Source organism: Telopea speciosissima, chromosome 1 (genome assembly GCF_018873765.1).
Source record: "Telopea speciosissima isolate NSW1024214 ecotype Mountain lineage chromosome 1, Tspe_v1, whole genome shotgun sequence".
In the NCBI taxonomy this organism is placed as follows: domain Eukaryota; kingdom Viridiplantae; phylum Streptophyta; class Magnoliopsida; order Proteales; family Proteaceae; genus Telopea; species Telopea speciosissima.
This window is the reverse complement of record NC_057916.1, coordinates 4,057,487-4,084,035: the sequence shown is the minus strand read 5'-3', so window position 1 is coordinate 4,084,035 and position 26,549 is coordinate 4,057,487. Positions and strand designations below refer to the sequence as shown.

At 38.8% G+C, this 26,549-nt stretch overlaps 2 protein-coding genes, 1 long non-coding RNA gene and 1 other non-coding gene across 4 annotated transcripts in view; 2 read left to right on the top strand and 2 right to left on the bottom strand.

Annotated features, from left to right (window-relative positions):
• Positions 1-321: 321 nt before the first annotated feature.
• Positions 322-5,922, top strand: LOC122645466 (two-component response regulator ORR3-like). Its single transcript, XM_043838778.1, has 5 exons — positions 322-730; positions 3,569-3,645; positions 3,910-3,987; positions 4,474-4,544; positions 5,491-5,922. Exons 1-5 carry the CDS (start codon positions 601-603, stop codon positions 5,684-5,686), a joined length of 552 nt encoding a protein of 183 aa, XP_043694713.1. The 5' UTR covers positions 322-600; the 3' UTR covers positions 5,687-5,922.
• A 3,395-nt stretch (positions 5,923-9,317) lies between these two features.
• On the bottom strand, positions 9,318-12,232 carry LOC122645475. Its single transcript, XR_006330458.1, has 2 exons — positions 12,167-12,232; positions 9,318-9,467 (listed from the first exon to the last, which is right to left on the bottom strand). It is a non-coding gene; the product is annotated as an uncharacterized LOC122645475 (long non-coding RNA).
• A 1,062-nt stretch (positions 12,233-13,294) lies between these two features.
• TRNAQ-CUG lies at positions 13,295-13,366 on the bottom strand. The gene has a single exon. It is a non-coding gene; the product is annotated as a tRNA-Gln (tRNA).
• A 3,957-nt stretch (positions 13,367-17,323) lies between these two features.
• Positions 17,324-26,549, top strand: part of LOC122670100 (dynamin-2A-like) — a 28,424-nt gene continuing 19,198 nt past the window's right edge. Inside the window, exons 1-2 of the mRNA XM_043867069.1 lie at positions 17,324-17,656; positions 26,428-26,478. Of these exons, the coding sequence (XP_043723004.1) occupies positions 17,516-17,656; positions 26,428-26,478 (192 nt within the window). The 5' untranslated portion in view covers positions 17,324-17,515. The remainder of the gene's footprint in view (positions 17,657-26,427; positions 26,479-26,549) is intronic.

Here is a 26,549-nt window from a genome sequence, read left to right as displayed (position 1 = left end):
TAGCCAGGATATTTTGTCAGGGCCCAAAGTTATGGGCCTGGTCAAAGCCCAACAATAAAATTGAAGACTGACCTGGGCCCACCCCTCAGAACCAAACAGGCAAACACCCAATAACTCACAGCCAAATACTTAAGGACAGTCTTCCACGTGGCCCATGGCCCGTGGCAATTGGCAACAAGCCAGCAACTTCCCTGATTCCTCCATTTTCCAGTTTTTTACGAAGACGAAAAATAAAGTCGTGAGAAAAAGAGGAAATGGAAGAAAAAGGTGAAAAGGAGTGAAAAAGTCGCGATCAGAAAGTGAGAGAAAAGAGAGAGAGTCAAAATCCATGGAGAGATTCCCGACAACGAAATCTAGATTCGGTCTTTCCTCTCCGATCACAGTGGACAGGAGGGGACCCCCTTCTGCTCCGTTAACCCTCGAATGCTTTTATCTATTTCTCTCTTCTTTCCCAATCCTTTCACACTACTCTCGCGTTAAACGTCGGACATTTTCTAATTTCCGTCTTTGGCTTCTTCCACTGTCCACTGCTCTCAGGACAAAACCCTTCTTTGTTAATAGCTTTTCTCTCTGGCCGACCAGCGACCACCACGGTGTGCCATGGCTGAGTCCGACGTAGAGTTCTCTGCTTCTTCGTCTTCTGGTGCTCTCATTCATGTATTGGCCGTTGATGACTGCCTTGTGGACCGTAAAGTCGTCGAGAAGCTCCTTAAGGCTGCAAAGTTCAAGGGTCAGTCTTTCATCTCTTCTTTCCATTCAATATCTGTTCATGGTTTGATGTCTTTTTGGAGCCTAAGATGAATCTGTAAAGGCATTTTTTGCAATTTTTATTATTGGCATTTGGGTCTTTTTTTGGTTCTTAATTTCGTTGCTGTTCTTTATTGTTTTGAATCATACGGAGTTATGGCATTTTTGTGTTTTTATTTTTTTTGTTTCATTGAACGACAAGATGAATATATGTTGTTTCAATTTTTAGTACCTACATCTGGGTGTTTGCGAATCCAAATTTTATTGCTGTTCTTCCTTGTTTCAGCTATTGCAGAGTTGGCATTTTTGAGTTTTGCTGTTTCCCTTTGAATAAATTGATCAATTTATGAAGGCAGTGTTTTCAGTATCCGCATCTGGGTTTTTGCAAGTACTTGATTTTGTTGCTGTTGTTCCTTGTGTCAGCTCTTGCAGAGTTATGGTATTTGCGTATTGTATTGTGTTATTTTGTTAGTTTATGCACCTGGTCTATTCAGGACTTCGCGTTTTGCTCTTCCCTGTTTCAAACTTGTGATTTTCCGGTTCTAATTAAATCTTTGCTTTCCATTTAGTTTTATGAGTTCTACAATTAATGTTTTGTTTAAATGTCCTCTGTTTCTCCGGGAGTTTATTTCTTTTAAGCTGAGATTTAGATTTCATGGTGGTCTGTTAGGCTTTGTGTTATCTACCTTTTTCAAATGGCTTAATAAAAATATTTGAATTTCTGAAGTTTTTGTTTTCTTTTACGTTTGGCATGAACTTCATTCTTTGTTCTATTTTTGGAGATGGGTTTATTAAAGTTTACAGTTTTCTTTTGACACTTCTATTTTGGGCCACCATTTACCCCAGACTATCTGTGGTTTCTGTTACTTTTTATTGATTTTGGAGTTGCCTTCTAATTTTCCAGCTTCAAAGGGATTCCTTTCATAATTTTGTTGTGTAGTTGTTAAACCTTGACTTTTAGTTTTGGACCTCATAAATATCTGAAGGATTAGTTTTGTTGTTTAATTACTCATAATGACATCAAAGCTAAGTTGCATTGATAGTGCTAGCAATATCACAAATGGACTAGAATGTAGATCAATGAACCCTAAAATGTAGCACAGGTGATGTATTTTAATGATGTTTTTTACGAAATTATTCTCCTACTTTAATAAGTATTATAAGCATGTGGACTACTTCACAAGGACACAATCAAATGTATATTGCTATCTTCATCAGTTGAAAACTTTATAAGAGTTAGCTCATACCATATTATATTTTTTCAGTTTCGTGTATGAGGGAAGAAAAGGGCAGAAAATGAAGAATAAGATAATATGGAAATATTGCTCTACCATTGATGTAGTGTTACTCTATGGCATGCCTATACTGTCAAATCTGTTTAGTAGAGTATGCAACAGAAGATGAAATATTTCAAATTATACTGAGGAAGTGGTAGTCCAGCTATTGTTGGTATATGTTTGATCAACAAAGAGTCAGTGTTATACAATGCTACATTGATAACACAAAATATTCCTGTACGGGCTATATCACACTGTGTGAGTATATCTAGCCAGACCAAGGACAAGAAGCTTCCTGTTTGGAAGGACAGCGTTGTAAGAATCTGAGACTTTTGGTGGATAACATGGCAGAGGCAGAAAACTACATCAAAGCCACCAGTATCACCCAAACCAATGAGGATCTGTATGTTGAGGATTTGATCATGTACATGTTTTGCTCACTGTGCTTTGAGGCAGTGATAGAAGAAAGGATTGATCAAGATGAAACGAAGGAAGGTATAACTCCTAGTGATGACTTCTAAGGAAAAGATAGGAAGAAAAATCACATGGTTGGGATTACATAGGGTCAACTTCAAGGTAGGTGAGCAGCCTCCTAGATGGTGTGTTAAAGAGCTGGAAAGCCAATCCCAGCTGAATTAATGCAAAGAGGGGGATCAACTGCTCAGATAGGGAAGGAGAATAATGTTTTACACCTTGATGAGATTTGAAAGGAGGAAATTATTGTCACCCGTGAAAGTACGCAAATAGTTATGTAGAAAACCTTACTATTCAAGTCAACTTGCTGAAATGGATCTGCATGGTGGTGTTAATGTTTTGTAGGTGGATCATGTTTATCATTATGATTTTCAAGTAGGATGGGTGGGTGGGAAGAAATGGTGGACCATGTATTTAGAAATTTTCGGTTTACTACCAGCACTAGAGGTATCTAATCCTGAGCTTATCATCTAAGACAAATAGGTGACAGTTGGATTGCATCTCCCCTTTGTGGGGCGTGTTGGCATTGTTATTGTTTATTTTAAATGTGTGATTTCTATACCATCTTTTGTTTTTTTTTCTGTTACAGGTTTATTGGTTCAATTGTAGCTTTGTTTACTGATTGTGGTTTTAATGTGTTACTTTATATGATGAATTTTTGGTTGGTCTCCTCAACCACTCCAGCACAACGAGAATTGCCATTTATTCATCAACAAGAATACTTCTTCTATGTCACCTTGTGCAGGGAATATGACCAAACTGAGTTATTAGGAGGTTCTTTGAAACCTGGAAGGCCAAATATGCTCCTGGATCGCACTCAACTTGAAATTCTCTCTCTCTCTCTCATCTATCCATCTAGATATCTATCTTATAGTATATATGTGCGTATTTTCATGCTTGTGTGACTAGTAAAATCAGTTTTCCTGCCTTTGAAGGTGTAAGATTTCAATTTCTTGGGCACTGAATTTTTGTTTCATAGTACCTTCTTACATACTTGTTTGCTCAAAACTGAATAGTTGTTAGAGATTGAAGCCTTCAGAATAAAGCTTAAATACCTGGTTTTGTTGCAGTTACTATAGTTGAAAGTGGAAAGAAGGCAATGGAGGTTCTCCGGTTGAATGAAGAGAAGATTGAAAGTACTGTTGATGTAAGTGTCTTTCTCTAACACACATGCACCCGGAGTTATTACCATCATAATCAGCTAAAGCTTCATTATTAAATTTTGCTGGGGACCAAAAAACTTGGGAAGAGTGCAGCTGAATCTAGTAGTTGAACTTGGATCCAATTGATACCAGTGATAGCATGAATTTTTTCCGCATTGGATGCCAATCCAACTGTTGATATCTTAATAGCAGCCAGAAGAAAGAAAATCCCATCATGTAATGTTGTAAATAGTGATTGTTTCATGCAGGACCAGAAGATTGACATTATTCTTACTGATTACTGTATGCCTGAGATGAATGGCTATGACCTCCTCAAGGCTGTCAAGGTGATGAAGACTCTCTCTCTCTCTCCATTAAAAAAAATTATTCTATATATAATAAAATATAACTTCCTTAAGGTGTCCCTATATATATGTATATGTCTCACACTCATTGTATTGGATGTATAATGTCCAAATATTATAGATGGTAATGATCACCTACCCTGATGTTCTTGTGCATGAAATATATGTTGATGGGTGCCACCTTGGAGTGCTAATAGCTTATAGGATGAGCTTGATAAGATGCTTGCAACAATCAGACTGCAAGACCCTGGTCTGCATATTTAGCCATGAAAATTCATAGGTCAGCTATATTGTTGCAATCATCGAAGTGCAATGGCTTTAGTCTGGGATAGCAGCCTCTCTGACCACATATTGGGGCTTGACCCCCTAAATGCACACCAGGCATTATCCTTCAGTAAAGCACAGTTGTTGATAAGGTTCAAGTGGTCTATCTTTTCCTAAATTTTCTTTATATGCTTGAAATATCAGGAGAACAACTGCCTGAAATCTATGCCAGTAGTCATAATGTCATCCGAGCACGTGCCAGAGAGAATTAGCAGGTATAATCCTTCCAAAGGACAGATATCCCTTTTAGTTTCTTGTTTATATGGGTTATAACTAATTGAACGGTAAGTAGTTGGGAAACTAGCTAACAATAAATCAATATTAATAAAATGAGAAAAAAAAATGCAAGAGCTGGGGCCTGCTACATACTTGTTACATTGGTCATGGAACAAACTGACATTTTCTCTTCGACCAGTGACTTAAAATTTCAACCATCATGGTTTAGCTCCAAATCAGACAGCTCAATCATTTTAGTGAGCCTTGACTTTTGAGCAGTAAGGTTAAAGTTTAAACAATGTAGATGTGGTTCTTCATTTGAATGGTTGTGATCAATAGCTGCCTTTAGGAGTGTGATCAATGCTGATAAGAGCATCTGTTACTGTTTTTGTGGGAGGTCCATGTGTATTATTCTCTACAGCAGTGCTGTTGAAAACTTCAATATGAACTGTTATAAAATTATATACTCTGTTGTAATATGGAATCCTGATGAGGGATATACTTGGTTAATTGTGTTCTCTTGAAAACTCCAATTTGAACTGGTACGAAACAATATGTTGTGTCGTAAAATGGAATCGTAATGGGAGCAAAGGCTGGGTTTTGGTTTCTGACTAGGAGATCATCTACATAAATTATTGACAATTACCTGCATTGTGTAGTTTTGGCTTGTATTGGTAGCTAATGAATCTCTACTAGTACACCAAATCGACTTGGCTGAGTTGCTCACAAGGCAGCTGAAAGTTATAACTGTATTTACTTGATCAGTCAGCAAACTTCCTCAATAAAACAAGGGAGTGAGAAATGAAGGAAGATGAGCAATAGAAGGGAGTTAATAGCAATAGGAAACAGAGAAAATAAACCCATATGGGATAAGGCATTGCTCCAGATTATTATGACATATGTGAGTCACTATTTAGTTTTACTTATATTTGATGTGGTCTACAGGTGTCTTGATGCTGGAGCTGAGGATTTCATCCAGAAACCTCTTAGAATAAGAGAGTTGCAGAGATTACGAAACTTTGTATTGCCAGTGACACCTACTCCTGTAACAGGAATGAAGAGAAAGGTGCCACTTGATCTGCTGCCTGAGAGCAATACATCAGAAAGGCGACCCCGCCTTGCTGGAGTTGCGGTTGCATGAGCAGGAGATGTATTACTAAGCTTGTCATCTTTGAGTGGGTGACCGCCAACACTTGTTTGTTGCTTTTCTTTTAACTTACTCTTGTTTGGATTGTTGGGGTTTTGTATAGGTGGGGGGGGCTGCTTTTTGTTTCTGGTGGCGGGTTTGTGGTTGAATGGTGGCTTCAAGATGTGTACTGATGTTGAATGACTTTTGAACATGTATCCTCTCAATAATATTTCTAGTATTTCTGATCATTATATGCCCAAATTCTCTTAATGGGCATGCCTAGAAAACTTCTGTTCCATGCGAAGTCAGTACTATGCTATCTTATGTTACAAGTCTTCAACAGGTTTTACTGTTTTAGGCATTATAGATGTGGTAGCCCTAGGCCTATTCAGCTTTTAGGAATAATTACCAGATCTGAATATTGTGTTTCTTCTTAGATCCACTTGACATAAACTATAGCAATACAGATCTGCACAGAATACTTATAGTCCTCAATCCTGTTTTTTAATGGGATTGATGCAGCAATAGTTTGGTGGTTGCAAACTTGCAATGCATTGGTTATGTTTTATAGGAACAAAATCTAAGGAAATCTATCACTAGTGTGCCAAGATTCCTTGAACAGCCTGTACTCTTATGATATAAACCAATTTGACAATTAAACTATGTTCCCATGAAGCATGAAATAAGATTTGAATTGTTTATGATACCAAAGGTTCTCACTTATCCAGAGACCCACTTGAGGGAATGAAATGCCATCTTCTGTCTTCCCGTTGCCCCTATTTTTGAATTCTTTATTAAACTTGACGAGGGGTCAAATGAACCACCCAAGAGTTTTGTGGGTCATCATGTGGTAGTGGAACCTTATTTTTTATGAAATAAAGATTATATAAATGAAGATGATAAACTGTTCACAAGGCCATTAGTGAAAGGACCTCGTATTTTGCTACATCTAACCTTAAGCAAGACTAATTTCAGATCTGTCCTGTTTTAAATAAAATTTTTGCCCTTTTAATATAACAATTTGAGAACTTTGAGAAAGCTTTGAAGGTCTAACAAATCAATAAAAGTTCCAATGGCCAAGGATGTGCTGCTCGCCTTGTCACTGAGCTCTTGTGAATCTTTACAAACTTCCATGGAATAATGTGACCCAATTGCAATGAGTTGTTGAATCCTCGCTGGATTCCTCTTGCCTCTGCTTCTTTAGTGTTCCTTAGATCTTCCTAGTTTAAAAAGGCTGAAACAAATTGATTATTGAATATGATAATTGTTGCCTATTCTGCCTCCTTTTTCTGTGTTCGGGTCAATAGTCTCATCAAGAATGATTAATGGATGAGCAGCAGTCGATGTGCCAAATAATCTGATATTCTCAAAGTGGGTGAAACAGATTTACTATGCATTGAATGATTATGTGCCAAAATATCAAGGTCACCTAACCATTATTTGCTATTATGCAATAATAATGCTTGAGATTGGTTTTTCATGTTTAAAATTATATTAATCCAAGTAGATCAAAGGAAATAGGCAATGATTGAACCAATACTCGGAGTTCAGTTTTTATTTTTCCTCTTTGGTACAAGAATAAGAGATGATTTGAGAGTCAATCAAATCGAAAGTGCAGCTCCATGTATGCTTTCAATGCGTAACCCTAGTGTTCCAAATCCTTTTAGAGAAACTGCACGACAGAAACAAATGCCATTCAGTTTCAATTTCATCTTTACAAAGGAAGATCTTGAACTTGGGATTCATGTTGAGATTCCATAAGAATTTCCGCTGTTTATATCATGATCAGTCAGAATAAGGAAGGCTAGTTTTGTGGTATGGGTCCCTGATTTAGAGTATGAAGTGCACAATTGATCATGAAACCAGCTCAGAACTTGAGCACTTTGCTAGGAGAAGCCGTAGGGCTTACTCAACTCAGAAAAACTAGGGGAGAAGGGTGGAGAGAACAAGCAAAACTACCCTGGAGGTAGAAAATTGCAAGTTAAAGTCGATTTGGATATGGGTTGTTTATGTGTCCTGTGCAAGCTATAGCTTAGGACTATTGAGCATCCACAGCATGAGATTTTCCACCACCTTTAACAGAATAAGGAAAAGGAGATTTGGTTGCAATCAAATTAGACATGTCAAAAGCCTCCGTTAGGCTCAAATTTCTGGGGTTGCGTAATAAATGGTGCGAGCTGAGCTAATAAGCGGTTTGAGCACAGAGAACCTTTCAGATGTATCCGGCAAATATGTCCTTTAAGCACATACATCTTCATCCTAACAATGGAATGCTTGTCTAGATTTTTATCTACAGCCATAGATTTAAACATGTTCAAGGCAGATTTTAATCCTCTCCAGTGCCCTCATCAGCCAGTGAGGTGCAGTGAGGGTCTAGTATGATGACATGAGCAATGTTTTAAACCAATGGTTGTTAATCCGTTGCCCCATCTGCTTCAATGAAAACCCATTACTTGCGGGTTTGAGAAGAACCCGCCCGATTAACAACCCCATCTGAACAAACCAAGCTCCTACGTCCTTCTCTCACTGTGATTTTTGCTTGGTGGAAGTCCGGCTACCTTCTCCTACCCATGACATTGGGACTAAGAACATCCTATAAGTGGTCATCATCTCAGGTCCCAACCCCATCCAATGAAGCCCCAGCCCATGTACACCATTACCCACAACCGAAATGAAGTTTACTCAAGGAGAGAACAATGTATGACGTTGCAGATATTCAAATCCAAATGTAGAGCAAGCGATTCCCAGGGGAGAACGACTCAGCGAGGAAAGACAGTGTCGACCCATTCAGATAATTAACTTGAAACCCACTGGACCACAAACCTTCCATTACACACCACACAACATCAAAGGAGAAAGTAGTCTTACCATGTGAGATCAAACCAAAAATTCATTAACAATTCACCAGACAGGAGAGAGAGAAAATCTTCTTCCTTGGCAATCTCTATGATCTCAAGCTTTTGGACCATAGCATGTTTGCAAGAACAAAGAAAACAATTACGTACAATACACAAAGACACTCAAATATGACCCACAAGCTACTATCACACAACGCACTCTAGTAAAGTAGTAATAGCATCGCTGGTATTTTATATCAATAATGGAGTGAGACCTGGTACCCATTTATCCCAAATGCAAGCAAACTTTGCAACCAGCTGAATTCAGAAAACTCTTCATTACAGGATCTCTATATGCAAGAACACAAATTACATGAGATTGAATCTAAAACCCAAAAGGAGTGAGATTGAATCAAGGAAACTGCAATTACACTCATCCACACCCAAAAAAAAAGGCCCAACCACATGGTCTGCCTAAACAAATCAATTGATTTGTCATAGTTTCTAAAACCAAGTTGCAAATCCATCCTGAACCTGAATAAGAGTCTCAGCTTCCTTGGGGGAAATTTTCTAAAATCTTCCAACTAAACAAAAAAGTGAAACCTAATTGGGCTATTTTCTCACAAGCTAAAATGCTCCGGCTCAATTGGAACCACATCAAGGAGATACTCCTGGTGATTAATCATCAATTCATGAACAAAATAATAGAAAAATATTTCCAAATATGAAAATGGAGTCATAATGACTGCATCTGTGCAAGATAGAACATAATTCTGAATATTTTATCAAGTATGTAAACGCATGAATTTTGTCTGCTCCGAACGACCTCCAAGTGATCACTCCAAGATCAAGAGGCTGCTTCCTAGCATGAGATCCAACAGCAGATGCAAGGGTGAACCAACTTTTGCTTTATCACTGGTTTAAACCTCACGAGAAAATCTTCACATCGTGAGGCTCTGAAAGACAGTGAATTGAGGGGGAGTTTTTTTTTTTTATCATAACAACATTAGCATTTGGGACAGCATTATTAGTGGTAGTATTAATACTTAAGGAAATAGAAATTGGGGATTGAAGGACTCAACCATAGACATGATACATTTGTGAGGGTTTAGGGATCTGCTGCAACGTGGATTGCATGTACATATTGTAATGTTGTGTAAACTCCCAATGTTCTTTTTCAATTAAAATAAATAAATAAATAACCCTCAAAACCACAATGGAAGTACAAAAGGCAAAGGATTACACATGTCAAACCAAAAAGAAACAAGTGGCAATACCATCCAAACAGGAGGTCTCGGGTTCGAGCCTCCTAGTCCTCACCTTCCCTACCACCCCCCCTCCCCAAAATAGTAGGTACCGATAAAAAAAAAATGAAAGAAGTAGAAATACACAGGAAGAAAGAGATGAGGATGTACCTCCAACCAGTTGGAACCCTGTTGGTGGAGGGCCGGTTAGGGAAGAAGGGGAAATACGAGAGGGAGCTCAGAGTTGCAGGGGAGAGAGGGAATCACATAAGAAGGGGAGCAGAAGATTGCACAATCACTCTGACCATGCAGGCACTCACAAACACTTCACTATTTCATTCTTCAAATCTGAAGACTATCGTGGTTACATGGTATAAATAAAAGAAATCAAAACACTCCAATTCTAACTCTAAAACTAGAATATAATGGAACTCTACTACTAACTAGCCTATTTAAAGTAAAACAAAAGACTAGAAGATAAATCCAAATAAATAAATAAACTACTAATATCCTACTAGTCCCAAGACCCAAGATTGGACCCGGTGTACAATTGGGGTTCTTAAACGGGTTCGGTCCAACCCATGGAACTGTTCCTGCATCAGCTATACTACATGACCAACTCTCTGCTGAAAAAACATTGGCCATGCGAGAAAAATTCATATCCTATGGTTTAGCCTGTCCATATTTCATCAATTGTTTGAATAATCATGGTTGCTAAGATAACACTCTTCCATAACAATTACTTGCCATCCCTATATTCCGTTACACAGAGGACATGATCCTTAATATGTTATTTCAAGAATAATAAAATGCTTCAATAGCTTCTTTTATATTATATCATTTCAAGGATAAATTAAGTAAAAGATTTTTTAACTGAGAGCAGAACAACATAACTTAGAACATAAGAAATAGCACGAACAAGATCTTCCACAAGCATGTAAACATCAAAAGGGAGCCCATCAAATGGGTATAAAGAGATCCATAAATGACAGAATGACAGCCCTCTGTTCACTTCATCTTCGCCTCAGTAAAGAGAACATGATATTTTGTGATCCTCGAAGGGCTCTTCTGATAAAAGGACTTGGAAGTGTGTTCCGCTTCACATAGAAGAATTCAGTCCAAAAAGCAGAGACAAAGCTAAAGAATATCGAACCACCCTATCCTCACAATTCCTTTATATGTGGAAAAAAAAAACAGTCAATAGATTCTCTATTGTTTGCCACAGAATTTTGTCACTGTTGCTGTTCTGAAATTGGGCAAAACCCTAAAGAATTGATAGGGAAAGGAGAAAACAAATGCATTATATTTAACACTGAAAAACCAAGAAAAAAGGAATAATTAATAATTAATAATAATAATAATAAAAGTACAAATATGGAAGTGTGTTCCGCTTCACATAGAAGAATTCAGTCCAAAAAGCAGAGACAAAGCTAATGAATATCGAACCACCCTATCCTCACAATTCCTTTCTATGTGGGAAAAAAAGTCAATAGATTCTCTATTGTTTGTCACAGAATTCTGTCACTGTTGCTGTTCTGAAATTGGGCAAAACCCTAAAGAATTGATAGGAAAAGGAGAAAACAAATGCATTATATTTAACACTGAAAAACCAAGAAAAAAGGAATAATTAATAATTAATAATAATAATAAAAGTACAAATATGGTATGCACCACAGATAAAAGAGTGCCTCACCATGCAATATAAATGCCAAGCACCAGATATGGAAAATCTACCAAATCGGGATAAAAAGACTTGGAAATGTGTTTTTTACTGAAGAAATATCAGTACAATAAATGTGTCATCATGGGTTATAAGATTGTATACAGAAAGCTTTATCACATAACCTATTTATAAGAAACCTACACCTATTAAAAGAAACCTATATTGAAAAATAAATTCCACTACCTAACGTAAAATGTCATTTCATGATAAGACATGAAGGGAAGCCTCAACATCTCATGCATTCTCAACAAAATCAGCCACTAAATCCCTCAATTCCCTACTATCTACTAATAACGGTGCAGAGAGACCGATACATACCCACCCTAGCTAAAAAGGTTGCCCATATCCTTTCCTAACTGAGATTAAACAGGAAGGAATAACAATCCCGTGGGGGCAATTTCCCTCCCATTTTATAATCGAAAATGCATCAACCATTACCCGTATGTCTGGAAGCCTGCTACTCTCCAGACAGCTCTTATATTTGACCAGGAGCCACTTGAAAAAGCAAGATCAACAATCAGGTGTGGCCTAATTCCTCTTCTGATCCTATTCCAGTCTGTTTTGATTGATTAAACTTCTAAGATTCAACAGATTCAAAATCAGTAGTGACCGCCTTATAATAGTGTATGGTATTAGTATACAATTATTCCTACCAAAAGAATTCTGAAGTTGTGTTTACATCTAATACCTATAGGAAAGGATATGGCTGCAGACCCTGCTTGGTTGGTTAACAGTGTTCTTGATTAACATCTTAGCTAGACTTTAGAATCCTAATATTCTATCCCTTGTTTTCCTTCATGTTGGATGATATTCATGAGTCATGACCATGCACTCCCCTACTTACTGTGGCTTCTTCTTTTGTTTTCTCCCAATGTTCCTCAAACCAAAGGGTCACAATTCCCAATCTTCCAAGTCTGTACTAAAAAAAGCATATGGGAATCTGAATTACATAGCCAAAATGCAAGTTAACTTTTATTTTGAACTCTTGATGACAGATCCAACCCACAACTCTTTGAGAACTATGAAGTTAACATATTGCTACTCATCAAAAAAGCAGAATATCCCAAAGTCTCTCTTCTACAAGATTACTATAAGAAATCGTATAAAAAATAAAATCCTAGGTTCAAAGATGGAGACTATAATACCCTACATGCTCCCTCATATTCCAAAACAGCCTGTATTGCATCTGAAAAGGAAGCAATGTTAATCTAGTTGTACTCATCGATAGCAATATCATCAACCAACACAAAATACTCAAACAATTACACAGCTATTATCATCAGCATCCGCAGTCTAGTGCAAGTATATGACTGCTCCAACAACTCGAAGCCCATCAACACCATCAAGTCATTAAAATAGGCCGCAAGATTCCAAACGCCATTAACGTAATACGATACATGTAGAGCGAATCCTAAAACCTAAAACTTAACTGGCAGGTAAAAGGAACCACTCGCCTAACTAAATCGCCTCCATCAACAACACCAAAGGACCAAAAGCATCATAAATTCATAAAACTCGTTTCAGCAAAATCATATTTTAAAGATTCATGGAAATCAGGCGGAAGGTTAGGGTTCTTGAAGAACAACAATAGAGAGAGACCAAAATCATCATAAATTCATAATACTTGTTTCAGCAAAAATCATGTTTTAAGATTCGTGGAAATCAGGGCGAAGGTTAGGGTTTTGGAAAAACAACAATAGAGGGAGAGATAGATCTTACGATTGTGGAGCCTGTAACTTCGAAGTTAAGGAATAGGCATCCTGGGAAAAAATGTTAATAAGGTTTCACCCAAAAAAAAATTAGTAAAAAAATAGTCAAGTTCCACCGAGATTTGAACTCGGGTTACTGGATTCAGAGTCCAATGTCCTGACCACTAGACCATGGAACCACTATGTACTGAACATGTGAAAAATTAAATTAATATTATATTACGAGTTATAAATTTACAAGAAAAGCTAGGGCTCGATAGAGCCAAACCTAAAAAGTACATGATCTAAAGCACAGGCAGCCAAAAAGTGGGTCTCTTACAAAATTACGAGCAACATGAAAACACTCAAAAAAGGAAAAAGACCTAGAGATATCCCGATATATAAGCGCGCAGAAGTACAACATTGCCCCCATATAAAGGCGAAAATCCCCACCTAAAAAAAAGGGACCGTTTAACAATAGTGTTACAAAAAAAATTACTGGTGAGGAAGACAAGTAATACCTGTGAAGCAGCTTTCAAGGAGTTTTAGACAATGTCTAGATGAATATACCACCGCTAATGAAAGGAGAGGAAAGTGCTCTAGTTGGAACTTGAAAGTTGAAAAAGAGTTCTTTCTACAACATACACAGTAAGGAAGGGGAATTCAAATTTTAGCTCATATTCCAAATCTTTTTTTTTAAATGTAGCAAGAAAGTTGAAATACTTACGATTGTGATGGGATTTTAAGTCACTCAAAGACAACACCATAGTCCTGTATCGCTTTCTGATCATAATTGTGATGGGATTTTAAGTCACTCAAAGACAACACCATAGTCCTGTATCGCTTTCTGATCATAAAAGCTGGAATCCTAAGCCCATTAAAAATGAAAATGAAAACCCAGAGATGGTCATAACTGAGTCATCTGACAAATGCCAAACCTTTGAACATTCCATCAATTCGCGACTCGAGTTGGAATGGAATACATAGTTTGACATTAATCCTCTTTGTCTCCCCTCCCCCATATGTGGTATTTTACTAGTTGGAGACTCAAAATATTCTTTGGGAGAAAGAGAATATTTTAGCTGCACGTCTATTTATGTCACCAACATGTTTTAACTTGTCATGCATGTTGTTCAAAATATATCCCTCCGAGTGCGTGCTTTTTGTTCGACCATGCGTGATTCTTATTCGTCGGAGTGCATGTTCCCTTCCTCATTTATGATTATCGCCTTCCTTGCTTCTCTATTGATCCCTATCCCAGCTCAATCTCATTGGTAGCCACATAGGTCCATTCTCTCATGCCTCCCCTAAACTTCACTTTGTTCACCGCCACTTTTGGCCTCTCCGCTCCTTCCTCCCAGTTATATCATGTTCTTTAAAGTTTTCCCTCCCCACCTTTCTCTCATCTCCCCTAGTCCTCTTATTTCTTTCATCCTCCCCATCCATCCCCCAGTCTGGGCCCTTTGCCCTTACTCAGCTCCACCCAACTATGAACATGGGAGAGTCTTCCCGTCATAAATCTTCTCTGAAAGGAAAATAACCCTCATCATCCTCTGCATCACCTGAATCTGAGGAGGATGATACCTTGTTCATAGATGAGGCTACCGATGAACTACTCAACTCACAATCGGACCTCATCTTGGTGGAGAAGGTCTTGGATGGCAAACCTTATCAGCAATAGGCAATTCACGAAGCTCTTGTCAATGTGTGGCATCTATTGCATGATGTTCATATTACTCCTATGGATTCCCACCGTTTTATCTTCCACTTCAATCACATTTTAGATGTATGAAATGTGTTAGAAGGTAGCCCTTTGTCAGTCTTAGGGAATTTATTGTTGCTGGAATAGGGTAGTGATTCAAGCCAATGAGCATTCATATCAACAGACTTATGGGTGCAGATGCACGGAATCCCTCATGTTTTGTTGAGAAGAAATGTGAATAGTTATTCTCAACCCAACAATTTCATCAATCCAGCCATGGTGGTCGAGATGAAACAAGATGTAGACCCTTTCCTCCGCATCCTTTTGGCCCCAGATTGAGAGCTTCCATTCCTGAACCTCGTCTTGTTGAGATGACTCTGACTCTTTTGACAAATTCTTCTATCATTGTGGAACACCAATTGGCTAATAACCAAACTCCTATTAGCCGGAGATGGAGACGATAATCCCTCTGCTTGCAAGTTCAATATTAGCATGCGCACTGCTTCCCCGAACAGAGATGGGACATGTGGTATGTACGACCACTACTCCTCCCTCCTTGCAACTTTGCAGTTCTGCCATCCATATACAACAATCAGTCCTTTATTGCCAGATCCTCTGATCTTAGTATCATCCCTAACAGTCCACTGATTACATCCTTAGATCACTCAACATTCCATCAAGCGCCTCTGCATCACTCTTCCCTTAATTCTCTTGTCACTTCATCTGTAATCAAAACAATGCCAAGGAGCAAGCTGCAGCCTCTGCATCAGGAACCCACTCATCGGAGTACATCCCCAAATCGGTATGGAAGAGCATTTGGAACTCCCAAACATTGCCTAAGATTCACAACTTTCTTTGGAAAGCATGCGCAAATGGTCTTGTATATGGGGAACCGTTGCTGAAGAGACACTCTTCGCTTGATCCTTCTTGCCATCGATGTGGAGTAGGGATTGAAACCATAAATCACTTTCTTTTTTATTGTCTCTATGCTTAGACAGTTTGGTTTGGGTCGAGTTTGTCATTTATTCCTCCAAAAGAGAACCCCAATTTGGACTTTCTAATTTCTCAGTAGAGAAACCTAAACCAAGGTGGGAAGCAAGTTAAAAGGGACCTTTATCCTCTGAGGTTCGCTGACCGGTACGGTTATGCGGTTCCTCTCATAGGGGGGCTGAAATGACCATTCCACCCCCTGATCGAACGTACTGCCCGGATGGGGTCCACCCCCTTTTATTAGAGGCACTAGGGAACCATACCGGGCAGGGGAACCGTCCGTGATAAAATTCAGCTAAAAGAGAGATCATTTCCCTTATTTCCGTCATATGTTGGTGTTTGTGGTGTGCTTGGAATGGGTCTTTGTTCAATGGTTCTCATTGTAAGTACCTCGGTCCTTTTTTTGAGTCGGGGTTCCTCGGCCTTATGGTAACAGAATTGTCTTTGGTGAATTATCGCGTATCATTTCGATACATCATTATGGGGGACTTAATTGCATTGTTGAATGCATCAAGAATGTGGTGGTTGAATTCGATTGTAAAGAGCTCATATCTCGCATAAATGAGAACCACTCTTCCCCTAGCCTTAAAAGTGATTAATATCATTCATGATGTCCGTTCCCTTAAGTCATACTTTGAAGGATGCTCTTTTTCTCTTACAAAAAACAATATGCTCTTTTTGCAACATATTCCAAGAGAGATTAACATTGTAGCTGACTCTCTTGCTAGCAAGGTCTTGTCTTTAGCGTGTAAGACTAGTTGGCCTCTTTCCACTTGTTGGATCTGACATGTGTAATTCAGATTTCATACGTTGAAAATGCGTTAATAAATAAGTCTATTTTCCAAAAAAAAAAAAAAAAAATGATCTAGAGGAATCCAAAACTGATCAGACTGATAGCTATCGGTTTCAGTTTGGTTTTTGTAGACCGGACAAGATTGATCCAATTTTCAGTCTGGCTGATATATATGGGGTTGGGTTGGGGTGGAACCGACAACGAATTGACCGTTTGAAGTATGTACTAGGTATTGGGTATAACATATGGGATTTCTTCTAGGGAAAAGCAAGCTATGGTATAAAATAGCATCCGAAGGTCCAACACCGTGGATATTGGCCATCTTGACGTAAGCAACCCAAAGACCGAAGAAAACGCACTTATTACACCACGCCGTTCAAAGTCCCAACATCTTGCGGAACTGAGATTGTTACTGCCAATCAAATCAGCTCTAATGGAATAATAATTTTGTTTAAAACAGAAAACACTTTCCGGCATTTTAAAAAGTGCGTGCGTCCGTTCTCCAATTTCATATTTTTTTTTTGTGGAATTTCATTTCCTTTCAAGAATTCAAAAAAGTAGAGAGAGAGAGAGAGAGAGAGAGAGAGAGAGGGGTTGGGCTTCTTTTTCTTCCACAGTTATTATTATTTCTCTTTCATTTCTCCTTCCGTCTTTGGCGGTGACGAGCGGACTCTCGTCTCGTTATCTCTCTTTCTTGTCTTCTTAATCTTTAAATTTGATTCCTGATCTGGATCTAGTGCTCTCTCTGCCGATTTTCTAGGGTTTTAGTGGTTCAATCTTTGGTAAATCTGAATCATACGGTGTTGATTCGTTTTCTGATTTTTCGATCTCTGTGTTGCCTCGGTGGTTCTGGTCAGTGAAGCCATGGAGGCGATAGAGGAGTTAGTTCAGCTGTCCGAATCGATGCTGCAGGCTGGTGCTTTGCTTGCCGATGAAGATGTCGACGAAAACACACCATCGAGGAGAACCTCTACTTTCCTCAATGTCGTCGCCCTTGGTAATGTTGTAAGTTTGTCTGGCCCCTGAATTTGTTTCAAATCTTGTTTGGATTGTATCGGTTTGGGTCGGATTTTGTTGGTTATGTATGTCATGCTCTGTCGGTTAGGTTCTGTATTTCCATGGCCTGATCTTTGGATCCAGTGTTTTACATTGTATTTCAAGAATTATATTTTTCTATAAATTATCTCAGTATAGGATGAGTAGACAAGGATGGGAAGAGTGGGAACATACACTCGTGGATTAGAAAATGAGATATTGAGGATTCTAGCGATGAATAGTTGATTGTGGTGGGACTATAATATCCATTCTGATTGTCAATTTCTTAGTTGAATACTTGAATCTGGTATGTCACGTAATGATACAAATGACTGCTACTAATTAGGGATTGATGGGCCAAGTCGAATCTATTGTGTCTGAAGATCTGCATGAGGTTCAGCAAATCTACTGATTCTATTTTATGATTTACCCAAACTGACCTATGTGATAATTTTTTTTTCTTCTTCTAGATAGATCAAAGTGGCAAAATGAAAAGCTAAGCGGTAAATGGAATAAGCTTTTCAAACTGAATTGAAGTGCATCAGAAGAATGGAAGAGAGAAAGGTGTTCATCAACACCTTCAGTCGAATGTACATGTTGAACATAACTATTAACTTGGTTCCTCGTGGTAGATAACCAGTTAACACTCACTGTTAGTAACAATTGAATGAAGAATACTTCTAACTTGAATCAAATTATCTTTCAGGCCTCAAAGATTTAACTGGAATTTCCAGCAGAGCTAGACTGCAATTTAACCTTTTTTTTTTAACAATGTTATTGATTATTGACATTGAATCTATGTTCTTTTTTTGACTTTTAGGAAACTAATTAAGCAATCAATTAGTGTATTTTGTAATAAAATCCAATCTGAATCTTGTTTGAGGAGAAACCGCTCCAGCTGTCCTATTATTTTATTTGTATTGCCTGTATTCATCACCAAAACTATAAAAGACACACATTCAGCTGGCAGTGGTTACATATTATTAGAGAGAGACTAAAATTCCTCTTGTCTTTATTTTCTATCTTGAGTGGATTATGGTTGATCTGTTCTTCACAAAGATAATCCAAGTCTAAGGACCCTGAAAAACCACCTCTGCACTAGTTTATGGCTGCATATTTTTGCTGCAAGAGATCTTCATAAAAATCCTGTTGATAGGAACAGTGGAAGTATTTTAGGGACCCTGAAAAACCACCTCTGAACTAGTTTACGGTTGCATATTTTTTGCTGCAAGAGATCTTCATAAAAGTCCTGATGATAGGAACAGTGGAAGTATTTTGCTCTTGGCAGGGGCTAATAATGCTTTTCCCACAACCCTCACCCATCCAAAAAAAAAAAAAAAAGCCGAGAAAAGGTGCTGCTGTTTCTGAAACCACCATGTGTACAACGGTATAGCTTTCCATGGCTTCTTCCTTCTGCATCATTGGCAAATCTGAGTAGCAAGAGCAATCATAGGTGAAGCATCAAAGAGTTACTGCTAGTGCAAAACAATGAAGCTAATTAAGAAATTGTAAACGAGCTGAAGTTGAGGTTTTGTCGGAGTGATAGATTGATCAATAGCTATAGCAAGGATGTACTTTTGTGATGGATGATGGACTGCACATGCTGTGGATTTGTGACTGGACTTCAACCAAAGCTCATGTGCTAAAAAATGAAATTTCATGGACTAACTAGACTAAGAAATTTCCAATTTGGAGGCCTGAAATGCTATTTCCTTGCTTAGAATCGCACTAATCTTGTGAGAGGTAGTTGATTAATATGTTAAGAAGCATTTACAGGACCAAGAAAGGGCTCTTTTTTGTCTGATAATGAATGAAACTAGATGGATGAAGGATTGGATTTATCAGCAAATGCAAGAAGGTACTGATTATTTAGGAGATGGAGAAGCTAACTGGATGCTTAGACAAGAATTTTTTTTCAGAAATATTAGACGGCAGAAAGACAAAGTGATGGATTTAGTAGTGGAGGAGCAAGAAAAAGGAAAAGTTCCAGCATCTTCCCCCCCATATCGTTTTCTTAGCCCCTTAAGGAATGACAAATTTACTTTACATTGGTCCAGTGACCCCAATGAAACTTCGTAAGGTTTCCTTCTCTTTTTTGTTTTAATTTATTTCTGCCATGAGTAGAGCCAGGCTGGGGTTAAGGGTTGGCATAATTATGGGAGTTGGGCTTGGATTTGGTTGCAAGAGAGTTGAAGATTAGATGTTGGAGCCCTGGGATTTGTCTGTAGTCAGCTTGTAACCTTGTGTTGGTTCAACATTGAGATTGACAAATATAATAGATGAAACATTTGAGACAACAGATGGAAAAAGGAAGGACACTGAAAATGGAATCTGGATTATTGATTGAAATGTTGGAAATAGCATTTCTTAAGTAAACTCATGGAATGAGCAGCATGGGGACTGAATGCTGGTTCTTAAGATGGATTTAACGAATTGGTTCTTAAGATGGATTTAACGAATTGGTCTTCTGAGACTGAGTAAAAGGTTAGACCCTTTGTTGTGGGACCATAATGAAGAGGTTAGAGAAGAAAGTGATCTGAAAGATCAATTCAAACCAGATCTTCATTGTTTAAAGGGTAATTATGTGCACATCCCCTGTACTTTGCCTTAAATACAAATCGGGGCAAAAAGTGAACGAGTACACTCCCTGTGGTTTCAAAACCATGCTAAACTAACAGTCCGTTAGGAACTGTCTGTTAAGTGATGACGTGGATATAACTTGGACTTGAAATGACTCTTCTACCATCGTCATCCCCAAACCCCTCTCTCTCTCTTCGCTCTCAGCTCCTCCTCCTTACCGGAATTCTTTCCGGCAACCCTTCCTTCTCCTCCTCCACCACCACCACCACCACCACCTCCTCCTCCTCCCACTACTACTACTGATACTATCCACGAAATCAAATTGCTGCTTTCATCAACAGAGAGGGATTTCCTTATCCGGAACAACGGCGATTGATGCTAGGGTTGAAGGTTGTCTTCAACCTCAGCCATGATCAGAGAAGCTTCAGAGAAGAAAAGCAGCGGTAGGAGGAAAGGAGTTTGAAGGTTGTCTTCAACCTCAGCCACGATCAGAGCATGGCATAACTTCTTCTTCAACTTTTGTCTTCAACCCTAGGATCTATCGATGCAATCGCTGCAAACCACCAAACCCAGGATACTTCAAGCGACAGCAAATGATTGTCTCCATCAAATCGTGACAGAAATTGATGCAAACCAGAAACAAAAGAAGGCACCATTAAGAGTATAAAATCGAAAGCACCAAATGCAAGCTACCCAAGTTTCTAGTCGGAGAACCGAGAACATCAACAACCAGCAGTACGGAAACAAGAACAGCAACTTCTTTTTTTTTTTGGTAAAACAAGAACAGCAACTTCAGTAAATCCACAAAGGGAAGCAGTAGCATCAGAGAACCTTCGATTCATCAAAGGACTCCTGCAGCAATGATCGATATAGCAGCAAATCAGAAATCGATTAAGAAAATCAGAAGTGAAATCCCTTTCTGCAAGACCGAGCCCCACCGACTGAAACCCTCTTTTCATTTTTCTTCATTCCTGCCAAAAAACCTAACCCAATCGAATCTCTCTGCAATCCTATTTTTTCTCTGTTCGTTTTTGGTTTTGGGTTCCACTTGGTTCCATCGATTCTCATTTTTCCTCTCCAGCTTCTTAAATATGGATGGAAGACCCAGGTCTAGCTTCATCGGAGAACGGCAGCTTCTCTAATTGCCAGTTGTCCTCGCACTCTCCAGTGAACCCCCCCTCTTCTCTGGTTTGGCAGGATTGCGGTCAGATGAGATTTTAAACACACTTGCTGATTGGTGGAATTCCAACTTCTCTGGCAGCTTGCAACTCCAGCTGCGACATTGAACATTGCTGCAAATCCAGGGGCGATTTTCCTATTTCTTATTCTGGTTCTGTTCTTTTTTTTTTTTTAAAAAAAATTGGTTTGTAATATAATTTCCTCACCCCCTGATCTTATCTTCTCGATTGATCAATATTGAGAGATCTTGCACGTCAAGCATATCGAGCTCTATGCAGCAGTTGTTCTTCTCAGGCTCAGTTAGACCCAGCATCACTAATACAAAGAATGAAAGGGTAAAACCGTAGTTTCACATCCAGTCTCAATGCCATGTCATCAGCTAACGTTGGATGTCTAACGGTCAGTTAGTTTAGCATGGTTTTGAAACTACATGGGGTGTACTTGTTCACTTTTTGAAACCTTGGGTTGATTTGTATTTAAGGCAAAGTACAGGGGGTGTACGCGTAAATTACCCTTGTTGAAATACAGTTAATGAACCCACTACCATAGTTGTCACAGTGTCTAGGTGACCCAAGGCGTTGGAGAGGGTCAAAAATCAAGATGACACCAACTAGGTGACCAAGGCGCCTGGACGCCTAGGCGTCGCCTTGATTACTATGCTCACTACATCATTCTATTGTTTGTGCTTCAATTGGAATTGCAAAAAGCTAAAATGCCTAGTTCTGGATACAGGTTTGGGGACTATTAGCATTAGGGGACACAAGAATATGCCTTGTTCCCACCCAAGATACTTCGTCCATTTTTACCAGTTTACCGTCCACTATGTTGATACCATAGTTGGAACTTTTAATGTTTTCATCCCCGTCAGTGCATCATTTCTAATCCTATTATGCTTGCTAAGTTTGATCAAGTTCCTAATATCCGTGGTACGAAATTTTAAGAAAATTTTATTAGTTTATTTGAATCTCGGAGGCTATAAGAACTTTTTGCTGCTTTCATAATCAAGCCTTGATGCAGTACTGAAGTGAGCAGTAGGTATATCTATGCCCTTTGTGTTTTTCTTGAGTTCTATTTGGGCCTTTGGGGCAACTCTTCTTATCTTTTTGTTTTTGTTTTTGTAAAATCATCAGAATTAAGAGCATAATCAATAGTATAAGAAGACCTGCAAAGTACATAACGTTGAAGTGCCCAATGCCCATGCAGTTTAGGGTGGAATAAGTTTTTCATCGTTATGCGTGTACTAAGCATGTTGCATCAGAAATATGAGACAGAAGCACAGTGTTGCAGTGTGTCACCTCATCCCATTCTGTAGCATGTGATGTGATTGAGGACCTTCATGTTGTGGAAACTGCCATTGGCCCTGTTATCATACTGGTGCTCTTTCAACTTATTGGTGTTGATCAGTCAGCAGGCTACTTCTTAAATGGTGCATGGATCCAGAATAAGATTAATTAGATCTTAAGCTTCCAACTTCCAGGCATGCCTAAAAGTTAGGGAAAGTAAGATTAACTGATGAAGAGAAGTTTATGCATTTGACAATTTGTAGTTCCTAATCACTCTCTTTTTAGGTGTTCTGCCCACTGTTGCTAGTTGATTGAGCAGTTTTGACTGATGAGTTGGTGTGGCTGTCTATGATATGGGTAATGGGGTTAGCTGTCAATGAGGGATGCTCACTGTATGTTATAGTCTCCCTTTGAGAACTGATGACATGAGACTCAACCTATTGTAGTCCTAGATAGGTAGGAGACCTACTAGGAGCCAAACAACCGGATCAAATAACAAAAGGGGCTGCTGGTTTGAATGGACAGCACTAGGATTTAGGTCAATTCCTAGGGTTTGGGTTGGATATTGGGAAAGGGGTTTATAGGGTATTAATTGGCAGGTCTAGGGGGTCAATATGGTATAAAAAGGTTAGGGTTTGGATGAGTTTTGAAATTCTGCAATTCTGGACAGAATTGAGTTGCAAGATTTGGGCTTTAATGGAGTTAGGGTTTATGGGATTCAAACAAAAAATAAAGGGGATCAATTAGGGGAAAGGATTAAAGGATTAGAAGAAGAATTTTGGCGTCAAACTTACTGGAGATTCCATTGGCAGCAAGCTTCGACAGTTGTGAAGGATAAAGCCACCTTCGAATTTGAAGAAGATCCTCCCAGCCGTCACCGCGTAAGGAGTCAACCGGATTCCACCAGTCCCTTTCCACCTTGATAGAACCACAAGGATGCACATTCACAAGGAGCACAGGAGCAGCAACAATGACAGCCAACAAGCAAAAGCTTTTTTCATTAATCAAATTCGTGTACAATGCTGGCCTCCCTTACAAACTTATATAGAAGACTCAAAAATAGACTTAGACACTAAAAAGGAATGGCTTAATCCTATCCCTAACCTATTAGGTAATTTAAATTGACTAGGAAACTAAAATACTAAAGGAAATAGACTCAAAACATGGCTGGACTTATAGAGTCCTAATCCAGCCCAACTTACATCACATGACCACTTAAGTTGTCACATGACCACTTAACCAAGTCACATGATCACTTAAATTGAACCAATTGGATGCAACCAATTTGAACAAGTTCAATTAGAAAACATAAAAATAAACTAAGTATTGGGCTAATCCCGTATGCAACCTATGTACCCCTAGTTTAGGCTCATTAAAGTGGCCTAATACATAGAAAACCCTTGGGAACAAAAGCCCAACATGTATATAACCCAACCCTAGACCTATTTCTAAAGAAATAAGCTAATATCTATGATGAACCTGCATCAACTCTCCCCAACTTGAAAAAATTCGTCCTCGAATTTTGTGGTGATGAGGGGGAATCAACATGTGATCAACAACTTTGACCATCCCCAAACAAAATTCCGATGAGGCAGGAACATTGGGGATAAAGTCTTCAATGCGTGGAGCTTTCTCTTCAAAGAACCATGGTGGCATAACAAACTCTATGTGTTCTGCCTGTGAATCAGTAACAACTGTCAATGTCTCGTCCATAGAGCCTTTAGTGTTAGCAACCTTCTCATCTAATGCATGAGACACAAGCTCCACCTCTTCAAGAGCAACATCTTGAAGGTCATTGTTTTCCTTTGGAATGCTCTCAATCAGCTTTTCATCTTCTACTGGTTTAGCCTTATCTATATTGGTTTCTTCAACATAGATCACTTCAGTAGGATCTTCTGTTGGTGCATCAGCCGTTGGTGAAACTTCAAACACAGTCGATGCCACTTGTGTTTGAGTTGACATGTTCGGCAGTCCCTGTGGCTGTACAGTTGATGTGGTCACCTTTGGTTGTAACCCTTTTAGAGCAAATAAATGGTATAGACGGTGTCGATCAAGTAGGACATACGAGTTGTTTTCAGATTCAATCCAACCTTGTCACTCGTCCAACCAATCACCACCTACTGCAATAAAACTCTTTGAATGTGGTACCGGCTGACACCAAGCACCATCATGGTATGAAGAACACCAAAATTCAACACAAACTTTACCTGTAGGCATGATGCAAATCTCTCCTGATTGGGACAACATATCCACCATGGATTGTGAAATAATGTTGTTACGTCGCCTCTCATCAACAATTAATATGATTGTGCTCCCATTGGGTAGACGAACTCGGGTCTTAAAAACGAATGGAGGTGGGTCTTTCGAGGCGTGGTTGGAGCTTCCCTCTGCCATAGCTCTGATACCAATTATTGTAGTCCTAGATAGGTAGGAGACCTACTAGGAGCCAAACAACCGGATCAAATAACCAAAGGGGCTGCTGGTTCGAATGGACAGCACTAGGATTTAGGTCAATTCCTAGGGTTTGGGTTGGATATTGGGAAAGGGGTTTAAAGGGTATTAATGGGTAGGTCTAGGAGGTCAATATGGTATAAAAATGTTAGGGTTTGGATGAGTTTTGAAATTCTGCAATTCTGGACAGAATTGAGTTGCAGGTTTTGGGCTTTAATGGAGTTAGGGTTTATGGGATTTAAACAAAAAATAAAGGGGATCAATTGGAGGAAAGGATTAGAGGATTAGAAGAAGAATTTTGGCGTCAAACTTACTGGAGATTCCACTAGCAGCAAGCTTCGACAGTTGTGAAGGATAAAGCCACCTTCGAATTTGAAGAAGATCCTCCCAGCCGTCACGGCGTAAGGAGTCAACCGGATTCCACTAGTCCCTTTCCACCTTGATAGAACCACAAGGATGCACACTCACAAGGAGCACAGGAGCAGCAACAATGGCAGCCAACAAGCAAAAGCTTTTTTCATTAATCAAATTCGTTACAATGCTGGCCTCCCTTACAAACTTATATAGAAGACTCAAAAATAGACTTAGACACTAAAAAGGAATGGCCTAATCCTATCCCTAACCTATTAGGTAATTTAAATTGACTAGGAAACTAAAATACTAAAGGAAATAGACTCAAAACATGGCTGGACTTATAGAGTCCTATTCCAGCCCAACTTACATCACATGACCACTTAATCAAGTCACATGATCACTTAAATTGAACCAATTGGATGCAACCAATTTGAACCGGTTCAATTAGAAAACATAAAAATAAACTAAGTATTGGGCTAATCCCGTATGCAACCTATGTATCCCTAGTTTAGGCTCATTAAAATGGCCTAATACATAGAAAACCCTTGGGAACAAAGGCCCAACATTTATATAACCCAACCCTAGGCCTATTTCTAAAGAAATAAGCCAATATCTATGATGAACCTGCATCACAATCTGTAAGGACCATTTGGCAGGTGATTTTGGTTCATGGCCTAATTTTGAGTATATTAAAGTCAAGTCTTGCTCTTCATTGAGATAGTTAACAATTTCCCACAAAAGATGGAGAATTCTATGGTAATTTATATGACAGTGGGCACCAATGGTTTAATGAAATTTGTAATTAACCTTTCCCCTTTTCTCTATTCTCCAAATTGGTTTATTATAGTTCTAGTGTACTTCTTTGATCTTCTTCCTTGTGCATTAAATTTTCAGGGTGCTGGTAAATCCGCGGTTTTGAACAGTTTAATTGGACACCCTGTTCTGGTAAGTTGCATCCTATTCATGGTTTTGTAATTTTTTGATATCTTTAACGTATATTTGATGAACTGCCTTCT